This window comes from Mercenaria mercenaria, chromosome 12 (genome assembly GCF_021730395.1).
Source record: "Mercenaria mercenaria strain notata chromosome 12, MADL_Memer_1, whole genome shotgun sequence".
NCBI lineage: Eukaryota > Metazoa > Mollusca > Bivalvia > Venerida > Veneridae > Mercenaria > Mercenaria mercenaria.
The window spans coordinates 33216798-33229113 of record NC_069372.1 but is presented as its reverse complement, the minus strand read 5'-3'; the positions used below and the strand labels follow the sequence as shown (position 1 = coordinate 33229113).

Sequence of the window (12316 nt, the reverse complement as noted above, 5' to 3'; positions counted from 1 at the left end):
AATGATTGCCTTGATGAAATCTAGGCCGAGTTCGAAAATGGGTCATCTGGGGTCAAAAACTAGGGCAAATCAAAGAAAAAACTTGTGTATGCGATAGAGTCTGAATTTCTCAATTAATTTTCATGAATTATGGTCAGAATGATTGCCTAGATAAAATCTAGGCGGAGTTCGAAAATGGGTCATCTGGGGTCAAAAACTAGGTCACTAGGTTAAATCAAAGAAAAACATTGTGTATGCAATAGGGGCTGCATTTTACATCGGATCTTCATCAGATTTGATTAGAATGTTTGATTGGATGAAATCTAGATGAATATTGGTCATCTAGGGAAACTAGGTCACCCGATCAAATTAAAGAAAAACCTTGTGTACGCAATAGGGGATGCATTTTACACTGGATATACATAAAATTTAGTCAGAATGATTGCCTTAATGAAATCTGGGTCAAGTTAGAATATGGGTCATCTGTGGTTAAAAACTAGGTCACTAGGTCAAATCAAAGAAAAACCTTGTGTACGCGATAGAGACTGTATCTTTCAGTTGATCTTCATGAAATTTGGTTACAATAATTACCTTGATGAAGTCTAGGATGAGTTTCAAAATGGGTCATCTGGGGTCAAAAACTAGGTCACTAGGTCAAATCAAATTAAAACCTTGTGTATGCGATAGAGGCTGTTTTTTCAATTGATCTTCATGAAATTTTGTCAGACCGATTACCTTGATGAAATATAGGACGAGTTCGAAAATGGATCATCTGGGTTCAAAAACTAGGTCACTAGATCAAATCAAAGTAAAACCTTGTTTATGCGACAGAGGCTGTAGTTTTCAAGTGATCTTCTTGAAATTTTGTTACAATAATTACCTTGATGAAATCTAGGAAGATTCTGAAAATGGGTTGTCTGGAGTCAAAAACTAGGTCGCTAGGTCAAGTCAAAGAAAATTCTTGTGTATGCGATAGAGGCTGCATTTTTCAATTGATCTTCATGAAATTTTGTCACAATGATAACATTGATGAAATCTAGGATGAGTTTGAAAATGGATGATCTGTGGTCAAAAACTAGGTCATTAGGTCAAATCAAAGTAAAACATTGTGTATGCGATAGAGGCTGTATTTTTCAACTGATCTTCATGAATTGTGGTCAGAATGATTGCCTTGATACAATCTAGGACAGATACGAATATGGGTCATCTGGGGTCAAAAACTAGGTCACCGGGTCAAATCAAAGAAAAACATTGTGTATGCAATAGTGGCTGCATTTTACACCGGATCTTCATGAGATTCGATCAGAATGTTTGTCTGGATGAAATCTAGGTTAATATGGGTCATCTAGGGTCAGAAACTAGGTCACCCGGTCAAATTAAAGAAACACCTTGTGTACGCAATAGGGGCTGCATTTTACACTGGATATATATAAAATTTAGTCAGAATGATTGCCTTAATGAAATTTGGGTCAAGGTCATCTGTGGTTAAAAACTAGGTCACTAGGTCAAATCAAAGAAAAACATTGTGTACGCGATAGAGACAATATTTTACAGTTGATCTTCATGAAATTTGGTCAGAATGATTCCCTTGATAAATTCTAGGCCTAGTTCGAAAATGGGTCATCTGTGGTTAAAAACTAGGACACTAGGTCAAATCAAAGAAAAACGTTTTGTATGCGATAGAGGAGTTATTTTTCAACTGATCTTCATGAAAGTTTGTCAGAATGATTAGCTTGATGACATCTAGGCCGAGTTCGAAAATGGGTCATCTAGGATCACAAACTAGGTCACTAGGTCAAATCAAAGAAAATATTGTGTATGCGATAGAGGCTGTATTTTTCCATTGATATTCATAAATTTAGTTCAGAATGATTACCTTGATTAAATCTAGGACAAATTTGAAAATGGGTCATCTGGGGTCAAAAACTAGGTCACTAGGTCAAATCAAACTAAAACCTTGTGTATGCGACAGAGGCTGTATTTTTCAACTGATCTTCTTGCAATTTTGTTACAATAATTACCTTGATGAAGTCTAGGCCGACTTTGAAAATGGGTTGTCTGGAATCAAAAACTAGGTCGCTAGGTCAATTCAAAGAAAAATCTTGTGTATGCGATAGAGGCTGTATTTTTCAATTGATCTTCATGAAATTTTGTCACAATGATAACATTGAAAATCTAGGCTGAATTCAAAAAAGGGTCATCTAGGGTCAAAAACTAGGACACTAGGTCAAATCAAAGTAAAACATTGTTTATGCGATAGAGGCTGTATTTTTCAACTGATCTTTATGAATTATGGTCAGAATGATTGCCTTGATAAAATCTAGGCCAGTTACGAATATGGGTCATCTGGGGTCAAAAACTAGGTCACTGGGTCAAATCAAAGAAAAGCCTTGTGTATGCAATAGGGGCTGCATTTTACACCGGATCTTCATGAGATTCGATCAGAATGTTTGTCTGGATGAAATCTAGGTGAATATGGGTCATCTAGGGTCAGAAACTAGGTCACCCGGTCAAATTAAAGAAACACCTTGTGTACGCAATAGGGGATGCATTTTACACTGGATATATATAAAATTTAGTCAGAATGATTGCCTTAATGAAATCTGGGTCAAGTTAGAATATGGGTCATCTGTGGTTAAAAACTAGGTCACTAGGTCAAATCAAAGAAAATCATTGTGTACGCGATAGAGACTGTATTTTTCAGTTGATCTTCATGAAATTTGGTCAGAATGATTCCCTTGATGAAATTAAGGCCAAGTTAGAAAATGGATCATCTGGGATTAAAAACTAGGTCGCTAGGACAAACCAAAGAAAAACGTTTTGTATGCGATAGAGGCTCTATTTTTCAATTTAGATTCATGCAATTTAGTCAGAATGATTGCCTTTATCAAATCTAGGTCAAGTTTGAATGTATTTTACCTTGGCTTAAAAGCTAGGTCACTAGGTCAAATGGAAGAAAATACTTGTTTACACTTCAAGACACCACATTTTTGGTCCAATCTTAATGAAAATTGGTCAGAATATTTGTTTCCATGAAATCACTATGTCAAACATGTTTACCCTGTTATGGTGTGTTTCTCAGGTGAACGACCTAGGGCCATCTTGGCCCTCTTGTTTTGGTTGCTATACTCCTCTCATTTTGGCTTCCTCTGGAATTTAGAGGCATGAAATTGTGGTCTCTGTTACATATTTAGGTTTAAATTTTTGTGATTTGAGGTGATGGAGGGGTTATGGGGCTCCCTCCCTGGAAAGTTTTGAAAAACAGGTATGAAATGGTTGCCTCTGGGGCGTTCCTAAATTTTTAGAAAACAATTATTCCAATGCCAAAACAGTAGAGTGCATCTTTGATAAATATAGGTCATTTCTCAGCCAACTGGGAGACAAGGGGTCACGAACTGTTATCAGGGTGGATGATCACGTGACAAATGTTTTCATCACGTTGTGCTCACTTCAGTTGCTGTCTCTAAAAGGCATTTCGTGTTTTTCTACAATTTTTTATCATATTTAAGTATATTTTACAGACCATATTCCAGCTAACAATTTTCCAGTTCCAAAGATGTATAATCCTGCAATGTGGCTGTTGCCATTTTCCCATTTACCGTGCAGAGATTTTCGAAGCGGTGTTCTTTTGTAATGTGGTCACATTGAGCCTAACATTCTATGCATTTAAACAGGTCTGTTATTGGGTAGAAATAAATTGAAAATGCTCTGCGATAAGATATTTTGCCTCACGCGCGACTTGTTAGTGTTTAATGTAAGTTTTCTACTATGTTCCAGGGATACATATCTGAATGGTAACATTATGTCAAAGAAACGCCTACTACAAACATACATGTACCAGAAAAAACAAAGCGAAATAGTTGTAATAAAAATGGACACAGAAAATCTAATAGAATATTACTACCAGCAGATACACTAGAAAAAAACAAAGCAAACAATTTTAATAAAGCTTGGCATACTAGGAAGAGATATTGGCAAAGTTTGCGAGACGAATGAAGGGGTGAAAATCAGGGCAGGAGGTAGGTTTAAGAAAAACTGGAACAAAGAAGTCTGCAAAGAAAAGTGTGTAAGTAGAAGAAACTGATCAGATATGATTGGTCGAATTAATCACGTGGGTGATAAACGGTTTACATCAAAATAAGAAAAACTGCACAAGATTAGACGAAAAAATTAGGATATGGACTTAAACAAAAACATTAAAAAATAGGTTCTGCGTCCACCGACATAAATCATTTTATGTTTAAGAACATGAAATATATTTATGTGTATTAAAGTTTTGCAGTGTTCCAATACATTAAACTCTGTGCTGATAGTATAACCCTATGCACATCCACAATTGCCTTGCTCAGAATGAACAACCTCTGACCCAATGCATACTTACTGATAAATAAGTGTTTCATAATCTACTTTCAAACAAGTTTTCGCCCAAAGTGAAAACTGCAAAATGTTGTACAAATACAGACTTTATACTGTTCATCATAGCTGCTATCTTCTTGTGTTATAAAAATGAGGCAGTTATAAAAAGAAAACAATACCGAAAATATACTGTTTCAATTCTCACTGTACTTCTTCTCACTGACGTGTATGAATATGTAAAGTATGAATAATACTTTACAAACTTTTCAAGTTATGCCCCGGGCAATGTTTTCAAAACATGAAGATAATTCAAAGAGTTATGGTTCTTTGTCACTGCACTTCTTCTTAATGAGGTTTATCATCGTGTCTTGGTATTTTCAATACTTTTTAGTTATCCTCCGGACAAGAAGTATCAAAAAAGGAGATAATTAAAAACGGACCACCTAGAGTTATGGTTCCTTGTATCTGCACTTTGTGTCACTGACATCTATCAATATGTAATGTGTGAAGTCATTACTTTACATAGTATTCAAGATATTCCCCGAACAATGTTTCCAAAAGTGTGAGATAATTAAAAAATTGGACCACCTATAGTTATCGTCCCTTGTCTCTGCACTCACCTCTATCAATATGTAAAGTATCAAGTCAATACCTTACATAGTATTCAAGTTATGCCACGGCCAATGTTTCAAAAAAAGGACCACCCAGAGTTATGGTTCTTTATTACTGCACTTTCTCTCAATGAGCTCTATCATTTTATAAAGTTATAACATGGTATCTTTAATACTTTTTGAGTAATCCTCCGGACAAGACGAGTCAAAAGGGAAATAATTAAAACATGGGTCCACATACAGTTATGGGTCCGTGTCACTGCAGTCCCTCTCACTGACCTCAATTAATATGTAATGTATGAAGTCAATACCTTTCATAATATTATAATATTCAAGTTATGCCCCGGACAAGGTTTTCAAAAACGTGAGATAATTCAAAAATAGAACCACCTAGAGTTATGGTTCCTTGTCTCTGCACTCCCTCTTCTATTAATGTAATAAGTATAAAGTCAATATCTTACATAGTATTCGAGTTATGCCACGGACAATGTTTTCAAAAAAAGTAGATAATTCAAACAAGAAGGTCATTGATCCTAAGCTCTCGCCTATGTACAAGAGTTAGGTTTCTTCTATGTTAGCCTTTATTATATACATGTCACGCACATTTTTGAATCGTGGGCAATAATTGAACAATTACGGTAGACATTACAAATCTGATATCACACGCTAAATATCAAGGCTCTAGCAAAAGAAGATTTTCAAAGTTTCTTATAAAAAAGCTATGTCAGACACAGGAACGTGGCCATTTTTTAACCTTAGGGCAATAATTTGGACAAGTATGGAGGACAGTCAAACCCTTTTATCACACGCCAAATATCAAAACTCTAGTATTTTTAAAGTCTGATAGCTGAAAACATATTTTAACAAAAATGACCCGCATGTTCAATCAACCGGGATCATTGGAACAACTTTGAAAGAGGACTACCCAGAAATCATTTATGTAAAGTTTCATCAAAATCCATTCAGTCGTTTTGAAGGAGATGTTGTTTAAAGAAATTGTTGATGAAAAGTGACCACGTCCAGTGGTGGCCATATTTTTTGACGAATCAGAAAAGAAAATATTTGCAGAAGGTCACACAAGGACAATATGTGTAAAATCATTTTAAAATCAGACTAACAATTGTATACAAGAACATTTCCTAGATTTCTACTCTATACATAAACGGAAAAGTGACCACAACCCCGCAACCCACGCCCCCACCCCTGCCAGCCACGTTTTGACGATTCGGAATAATTTGAGCGATCTTTGTAGAGGGCCACTCAAGAACTATTTGTGTAAAATTAATTTAAAATCGGGCTAGCACTTTCACACAATATTTCCACTATATACATATGGGAAATGTGGCCACGCCCTCTGGAATCAAAATAACTAAACTATCTTGTAGAGGGTCACACAAGGACCATTTGTGTAAAATTTTTATGAAATCGGGCTAGCAGTTTCACATTATAAGAAGATTTTTTAAAAGTTTTCATTATATAAATATATGGAAAAGTGCCCACGCCATCCGGTGGCCATTTTTGTTGACGAATCAGTATGATTGGAATAATCTTGGTAGAGGGTTACACAAAAACCATTTGTGTAAAGTTATTTTAAAATCGGGCCAGCAGTTAAACACAAGAATATTTTTTAAATACACATATAGGGAAAAGTGACCACGCCCCCTGGCGGCCATGTTTTTTGACAAATCGGTATGATTTGAACAATCTTGATAGAGGGTGACATAAGAGCCATTTGTGTGAAATTATTTTAAAATCGAACCATCGGTTTAGGAGGAGATAACGTTTGAAGAGTGTTCTAGTTTTAGCTCTGGCGGCCCCTATGTGCAATCAAGCAGAATTCAGTAGAATACCATATAAGGAATATCCATGCCAAGTTTCATCAAAATCCATTCAGTTGTTATAGTGTCATCTAAACACAACTGTTGAGAAGGGACGGACTGACGGACGCACGCACGCACGCACGACGGACACCGCATGATCACAAGTATTCATCATGAGCATTGCTCAGGTGAGCTGAAAAGGGACCACCCAGAATTATGGTTACTAGTTACTGCACTTACTCTCAATGAGCTCTATCATTGTATAAAGTTAAAACTTTATATCTTGAACAATACTTTTTGCGTTATCCTCTGGACAAGAGGTGTGACGGACGGACAGGCGGACGGACGGATGGATGGTCGGAAACGTATCATGAATATGTACTTATCAGCATCGAATGTTTAACTTATTAAAAGTCAAATTACATGAGTAGTGAAACACCTGGATAAAAATATAAACGATTTTCAAGAGAACAACTTGAATATCCGTTATCCATGGGATGCTTAAGTATCGGAAGTGATAAATGTTTTATCCTGGAAACTGATGTAAAATATTACTTGAAAAATCTCTTAATATCATAGATGTTTAGGAAGAAGGAGGACTATATTAGAGGTGGGAACTATTTGTTAAACAATGTCCTACCCATTGATAGCCACACAGTCAACAAAGAGACCTAGTATAAACAAACTTGGAAATGCAATACCCACAAATATGAAGGGTAAAATGGTTAAATAAGGAAGGACGCTAAAACAGTCTAAAATCTATCTAAGTTATATAAATATCAAACCTTCTTCCATTTCTTGTTTGGCAAGGTATCTCCAGAACTGTTCATTGCCATGTGTTTTTCTTATTGATTGCTTGATTACTTCAAATGAAATACAAACACAAACTACTGGTACATACAAACTTCAAATCTCAAAAACACATTTCAAGTTATTTACTTATCAAAAACCTCACGACACAAGTTGTGTCTGACATATTATAAAACCCATAAGTGATCTAATTTTGATGTTCAGTTAAAACACACCAAGTGGTCAAATGTAAATAGTCATTATAACCAATAGTCAGGAAATATTTCTATTTAACGAAAATCAAGCTAATTCAAAGTTTAAATTTTAATATAAATATAAAAACAAACTTACCAGGCTTTTTTGTAGGGCTTGGGTCTAGTCGTGCACTTTTTTGGGATGATGGGGCTACCCTTAAATACAATAATACTGCAATGTCAAATTGTACAATTGTCCAAAGTAAAAACGCCACCCAAGCATTGTACATATTCTAAAAATTTATCTGTCTGCTAAGGAAATAAAACAAAATCCCAGCAAGTTTTTAATATATTATTTCAGGCAGGCATAATATATGGAGAACTCTTCTCTTTGTAATAGAAAAGAAAATATTTCACTTACTTGTCAATGTCTGCTTTCTCATTGTTTTGACGTACGGCATATCTTTCCTTTAGTGAAGCTCTGTTTTCGTTGTCTGTCACAGTTGTGTTACTTTTATCTTTCTCAGTCAATTTTCCAACAGTATCTTTTTGTATACTGTCTGTATCTTGTTTGCTTTTATCTTTAGATGGCGCTTTGCTGTCTGGTACTAAACCTTGCGAACCACATGCTTCACTAGAATCTCTTACTTGTGTGACCGGTACTGAATACTCAATGTTTTTCGTATGATATACTTGATTTGTGTTCTCCCTGCTTTCAGGTTTTTCTTCAAAACTTGAAGCAGAAATCTGTTTGACTAGTTCTGTTACAGAGTGTCCCTGTTTTAAAGCTGCTTGTGTTTTACGTAAACTTGCAGAATGTAATTTAGAGTCGTCTGTTTGCACCGCCATCAAAGATATTTCAAGCGAATCAATTCTTTCTTTTAAGTGTGCATTAAGTTCTTTTTGAACTTTATCTTTCTCTTTCACAACACTTTCTATTTCACTTATCTTTGCCTGCAATTCCTGTATATCTTTAAAAGAAAAATATTTACCCTTAGTTAATCACATTATTAATTTCTCATAACAGATGTCTATGCGAAATATTTACATAACACTATGTAATAACTTGGTATTAGGGACATGGTTCTAAATAAGTACAAATGTTTAAGTATATGTATTACATTGTACAATTAAAATTCTCAGGAGGAAAGTGTTGAATTAGACCACAAGTTATCATATAAGTGGGTTGATTCTTCCCCATCTGTATACCCACATTTGAAGTTTTTGGTTAATATCCAAGAAATTGGAAAAGGTGTGAAATATATCTACGACATTAATCAAATATATAAATCTTTTCTCAGCAAACACTATTTTCAGTATGGCATTCAGGTTGGTGACCAGTCTCGCCATGCAACCTTTACTACCAAAGCGATACTACGATCTCTGAATACGAACTCAGCCTACTTATCTTGGACCATGATCGTACCTTGAAGCTTGATCGTACCGTCTGAGAATATTAGAGCACAATCCCAAAATGATTAACCAAAACTCACACTGTATTCTTATCCTGATTTTAAAAGTTCTATAATGCAAAACCTTTAAAAAAGATTATACCTTCAGGGTGTAAATACATATCTTACCTTGCTGATAACGTTCTTGTTTCCGGAAACTGTAAGGACATAATAATAAAATAAATAAGATCTGTATTTTTATCATCTTTTTAACACAGTCTAGTCCAAGATAATTGCATCTTTACTAATCCTGCCTGTTCTGTATTACAAAAGTGCTTCTATTGCGACATTTTGATACAAGCAAAACTGTTATTATCTGCACTATAAAGTACTTGCTGTTATTTCATTTTATTATCGGTTTGTTAAAAGTTAATTTTTACTGTAAGTGAGCTGACAAAATCATATGAAGCAGATTTTAAAGGGTAAACCAAACTCATAAATTATGAATAAATCCTAATGTTTTTGTTGTGAAAAAGGTGTCAACGTATTGTGTCTTAACCAGTTTTCATTTTCCACTCAACTGTGTAATTGCAAGGGAAGTAAACTAATAGATATCTCTGCTTATAGGTACTGGCCTAAGGCAAGAGTTATCATTCTTTGAGGATCACAGTTTTAAATAAAATATTAATACTTCTGTTACTGATATTAACATAACTATCATTTTCACATTTGTAAAATCAATTTTGGTTATTTCAAGGACTTAGACTTTATGCAATGTATTTCTATCGTTAAAATTTTTAAGGTATATCTCTACATAATCGGTTGTCAGATTCCATCATAGTCGAGAAATAGCAGACCAGTTTAGCAATAAAGACAAAACTGTGCAAGTTCTTTTATACCTTTTGATATATACCTTCAATTTGTAAAATACACTAATAACTTTTACTAGCAGTACTCTACTAAATACTTCAATACATTGTGCATCTTCAATATAATCATAACACATTGTCAATAAAATCGTCATAAAGTATCAGGACTTATCTAATGCAGTCATTTTTAGATATTTTAATGGTCACAAAATTAAAACCGTTTCCAACAGTGCCACCCACTTTGAAGTACATTCTAGTTCAACACAAGGTTCGCTTTTTGTAAAAGCTTAGTCAGCAGTCCGTTAAGTATGTTAATGTTCAACATAGCGGAGGCTGAGAGATTTACGAAGTACATATACCACTGAGCAGTTGAACAAAAGGGAAACAACTTAAAGTTAGAAAGGATCTCGTTGGGGTTATATATTGCAACAGTTGGTTCTCCGCTTGCCAATTCAGTTGCAAGTACTCGCACTGAAAACAAGGTAAACTGTCTCAATGGAATTCAATGGCTTCGGTCTTTTTGTTTGTTTTTAAACAAAAATCTTATCGTAATACCCGATCTGTCGAGACGAGCCGGAAGTAGTAGGTTTGTTTTGTATGGGACAGAGGCTATGAAGAGAAATCGTCATCAACGGGAAAAAAGTGACCAGCCGTGGTTTCTGAATCTTCATCCTCTCTCCGACATAGTGGTTTTATTACATTTTCAAGGTAGCTATAAGTAGATCAGCATCGATTGGGAAAAATGAAAATATTACTATATGGGTAGCAGTGCACGGATTCTTGAACCCGCTGAACTCAGGGATTTTAAACAGTACAATTTACCGTATTGGGGAACACAGTTTATATATATGTGTATTACTTACCAGGAACACTGGCCTTCGGAGGTATGGAAGAGATCATTCAACCTGCTGGAACTTTGTATTTCCTGTACTGTTTTCAAAAGTTCGTCATCCTAGAAGATAAATTACTAAAATAAAACAAATAAATGAAATAAAAGAAACTTGCTGAAAACTCTGAAGTGATAAATAAAATGGGAGAACAAAAAGTTAACTGATGAAAAAGTGGTGTGAGAATTATTGACCTTGTGTCATACGATATAGGTGAAGTTATGTTATTACTAGTCTCAGTCGGAATCAAATACATTTTGTAATTTGTGAGAAAGGGTGAAAGTGCGTCAAAGCTAGTCTGAAACTTCATGTCAAAAGCGGGCATAATTCATTATTTTATAGTAGGATGGGAGTTAGACCTTGTGTCATACAATGTATGATGTGTAGGATGAGAAGGATCAACTGTCTAAGTTTGAAACAAATCGATCAAATAATAAGGTTATAAAGTGCACCAACACTTTAACGCGGAAGCAGGCCGCGCAAGCGGACGCAATGATTAGTACAGTAACTCCTCATATACTGCATACAGTAGAGCTAAAATGATAACATCTCATCTGACACCTGCACACTGAAATTCTACACTACAAATATGTGCAAATATGGCGACAAAAATTGCAGAGAACGTTTCGGACAAATAGACAAATTTAAAGGAAAGTCAGCACCATAACACATGCATCCGTAATTTCCTTTAATTTCGATGCACATTCCTTTAATGAAAAAGCTATAACTCATCATTTTATCCGCTTTTAAACCTATGTCTTTGTTCAAAGTCCTACTTTTCTCGTGAACATTCCCATATTCAGTTTACATCTGCAAAGTATTGAAAAAAAAAACTTATTTTCCACTTTGAATATGATTTAATGCTTTTTACGAGTTTAATATTTTATATTACAATCAAACTGCGGTCTGTGTAACATTAGTTGGTCTAAATTGTTCGCATGAGACACCATTTTTTAACTTCCGTATTGTTTAAACATTTTGGTAAGGAAGCTAAAGTACTGTTAAACACAACGATGTATTAACCTTATTCAAGTTCTTCTAAAAACCAGTTCTTCACATATTTTACAATTCGACTGGACATATGTATAAGATGCCTTCAAACTGTATTCTTTAATAAAGTATATTCTACATACATCCTTCGAAGTGCAAACGTAGCACAAAGAGACCGGTACTTGTCTCTTTTTCATAAATACAGTCAGTTCGAAGATACAGTATCTGAATAGAAACTAACAAAATACCTTACAAAAGGTAAAACTGACAATAATGATAAGAACAAACTGTTAAGAATGGTGGAAGTGAGCAGTTCTGTGAAGACAATGTAACTGATTCTTACTAGTATGTTTGTTTGGCTTTTGCTGGGAGTAAAATGACATTTACAAATTATAGGGCATGTGTGGCAGAGGAAGACCCCTAAGTGCCC

General features: G+C 34.9%; 1 protein-coding gene across 2 annotated transcripts in view; it reads right to left on the bottom strand.

Moving 5' to 3' along the window:
- LOC123534444 (uncharacterized) overlaps window positions 1-12316 on the bottom strand; it is a 52047-nt gene that overhangs the window by 29775 nt on the left and 9956 nt on the right. The window contains exons 2-7 of one of the 2 annotated variants that reach the window (XM_053519583.1): window positions 11630-11706; window positions 10873-10962; window positions 9330-9358; window positions 8171-8720; window positions 7907-7965; window positions 7552-7629 (exon numbers count right to left, since the gene is read on the bottom strand). In XM_053519583.1, the coding sequence (XP_053375558.1) occupies window positions 7552-7629; window positions 7907-7965; window positions 8171-8720; window positions 9330-9358; window positions 10873-10962; window positions 11630-11631 (808 nt within the window). In that variant the 5' untranslated portion in view covers window positions 11632-11706. The remainder of the gene's footprint in view (window positions 1-7551; window positions 7630-7906; window positions 7966-8170; window positions 8721-9329; window positions 9359-10872; window positions 10963-11629; window positions 11707-12316) is intronic. The other variant, XM_053519582.1, reaches the window with a different exon arrangement.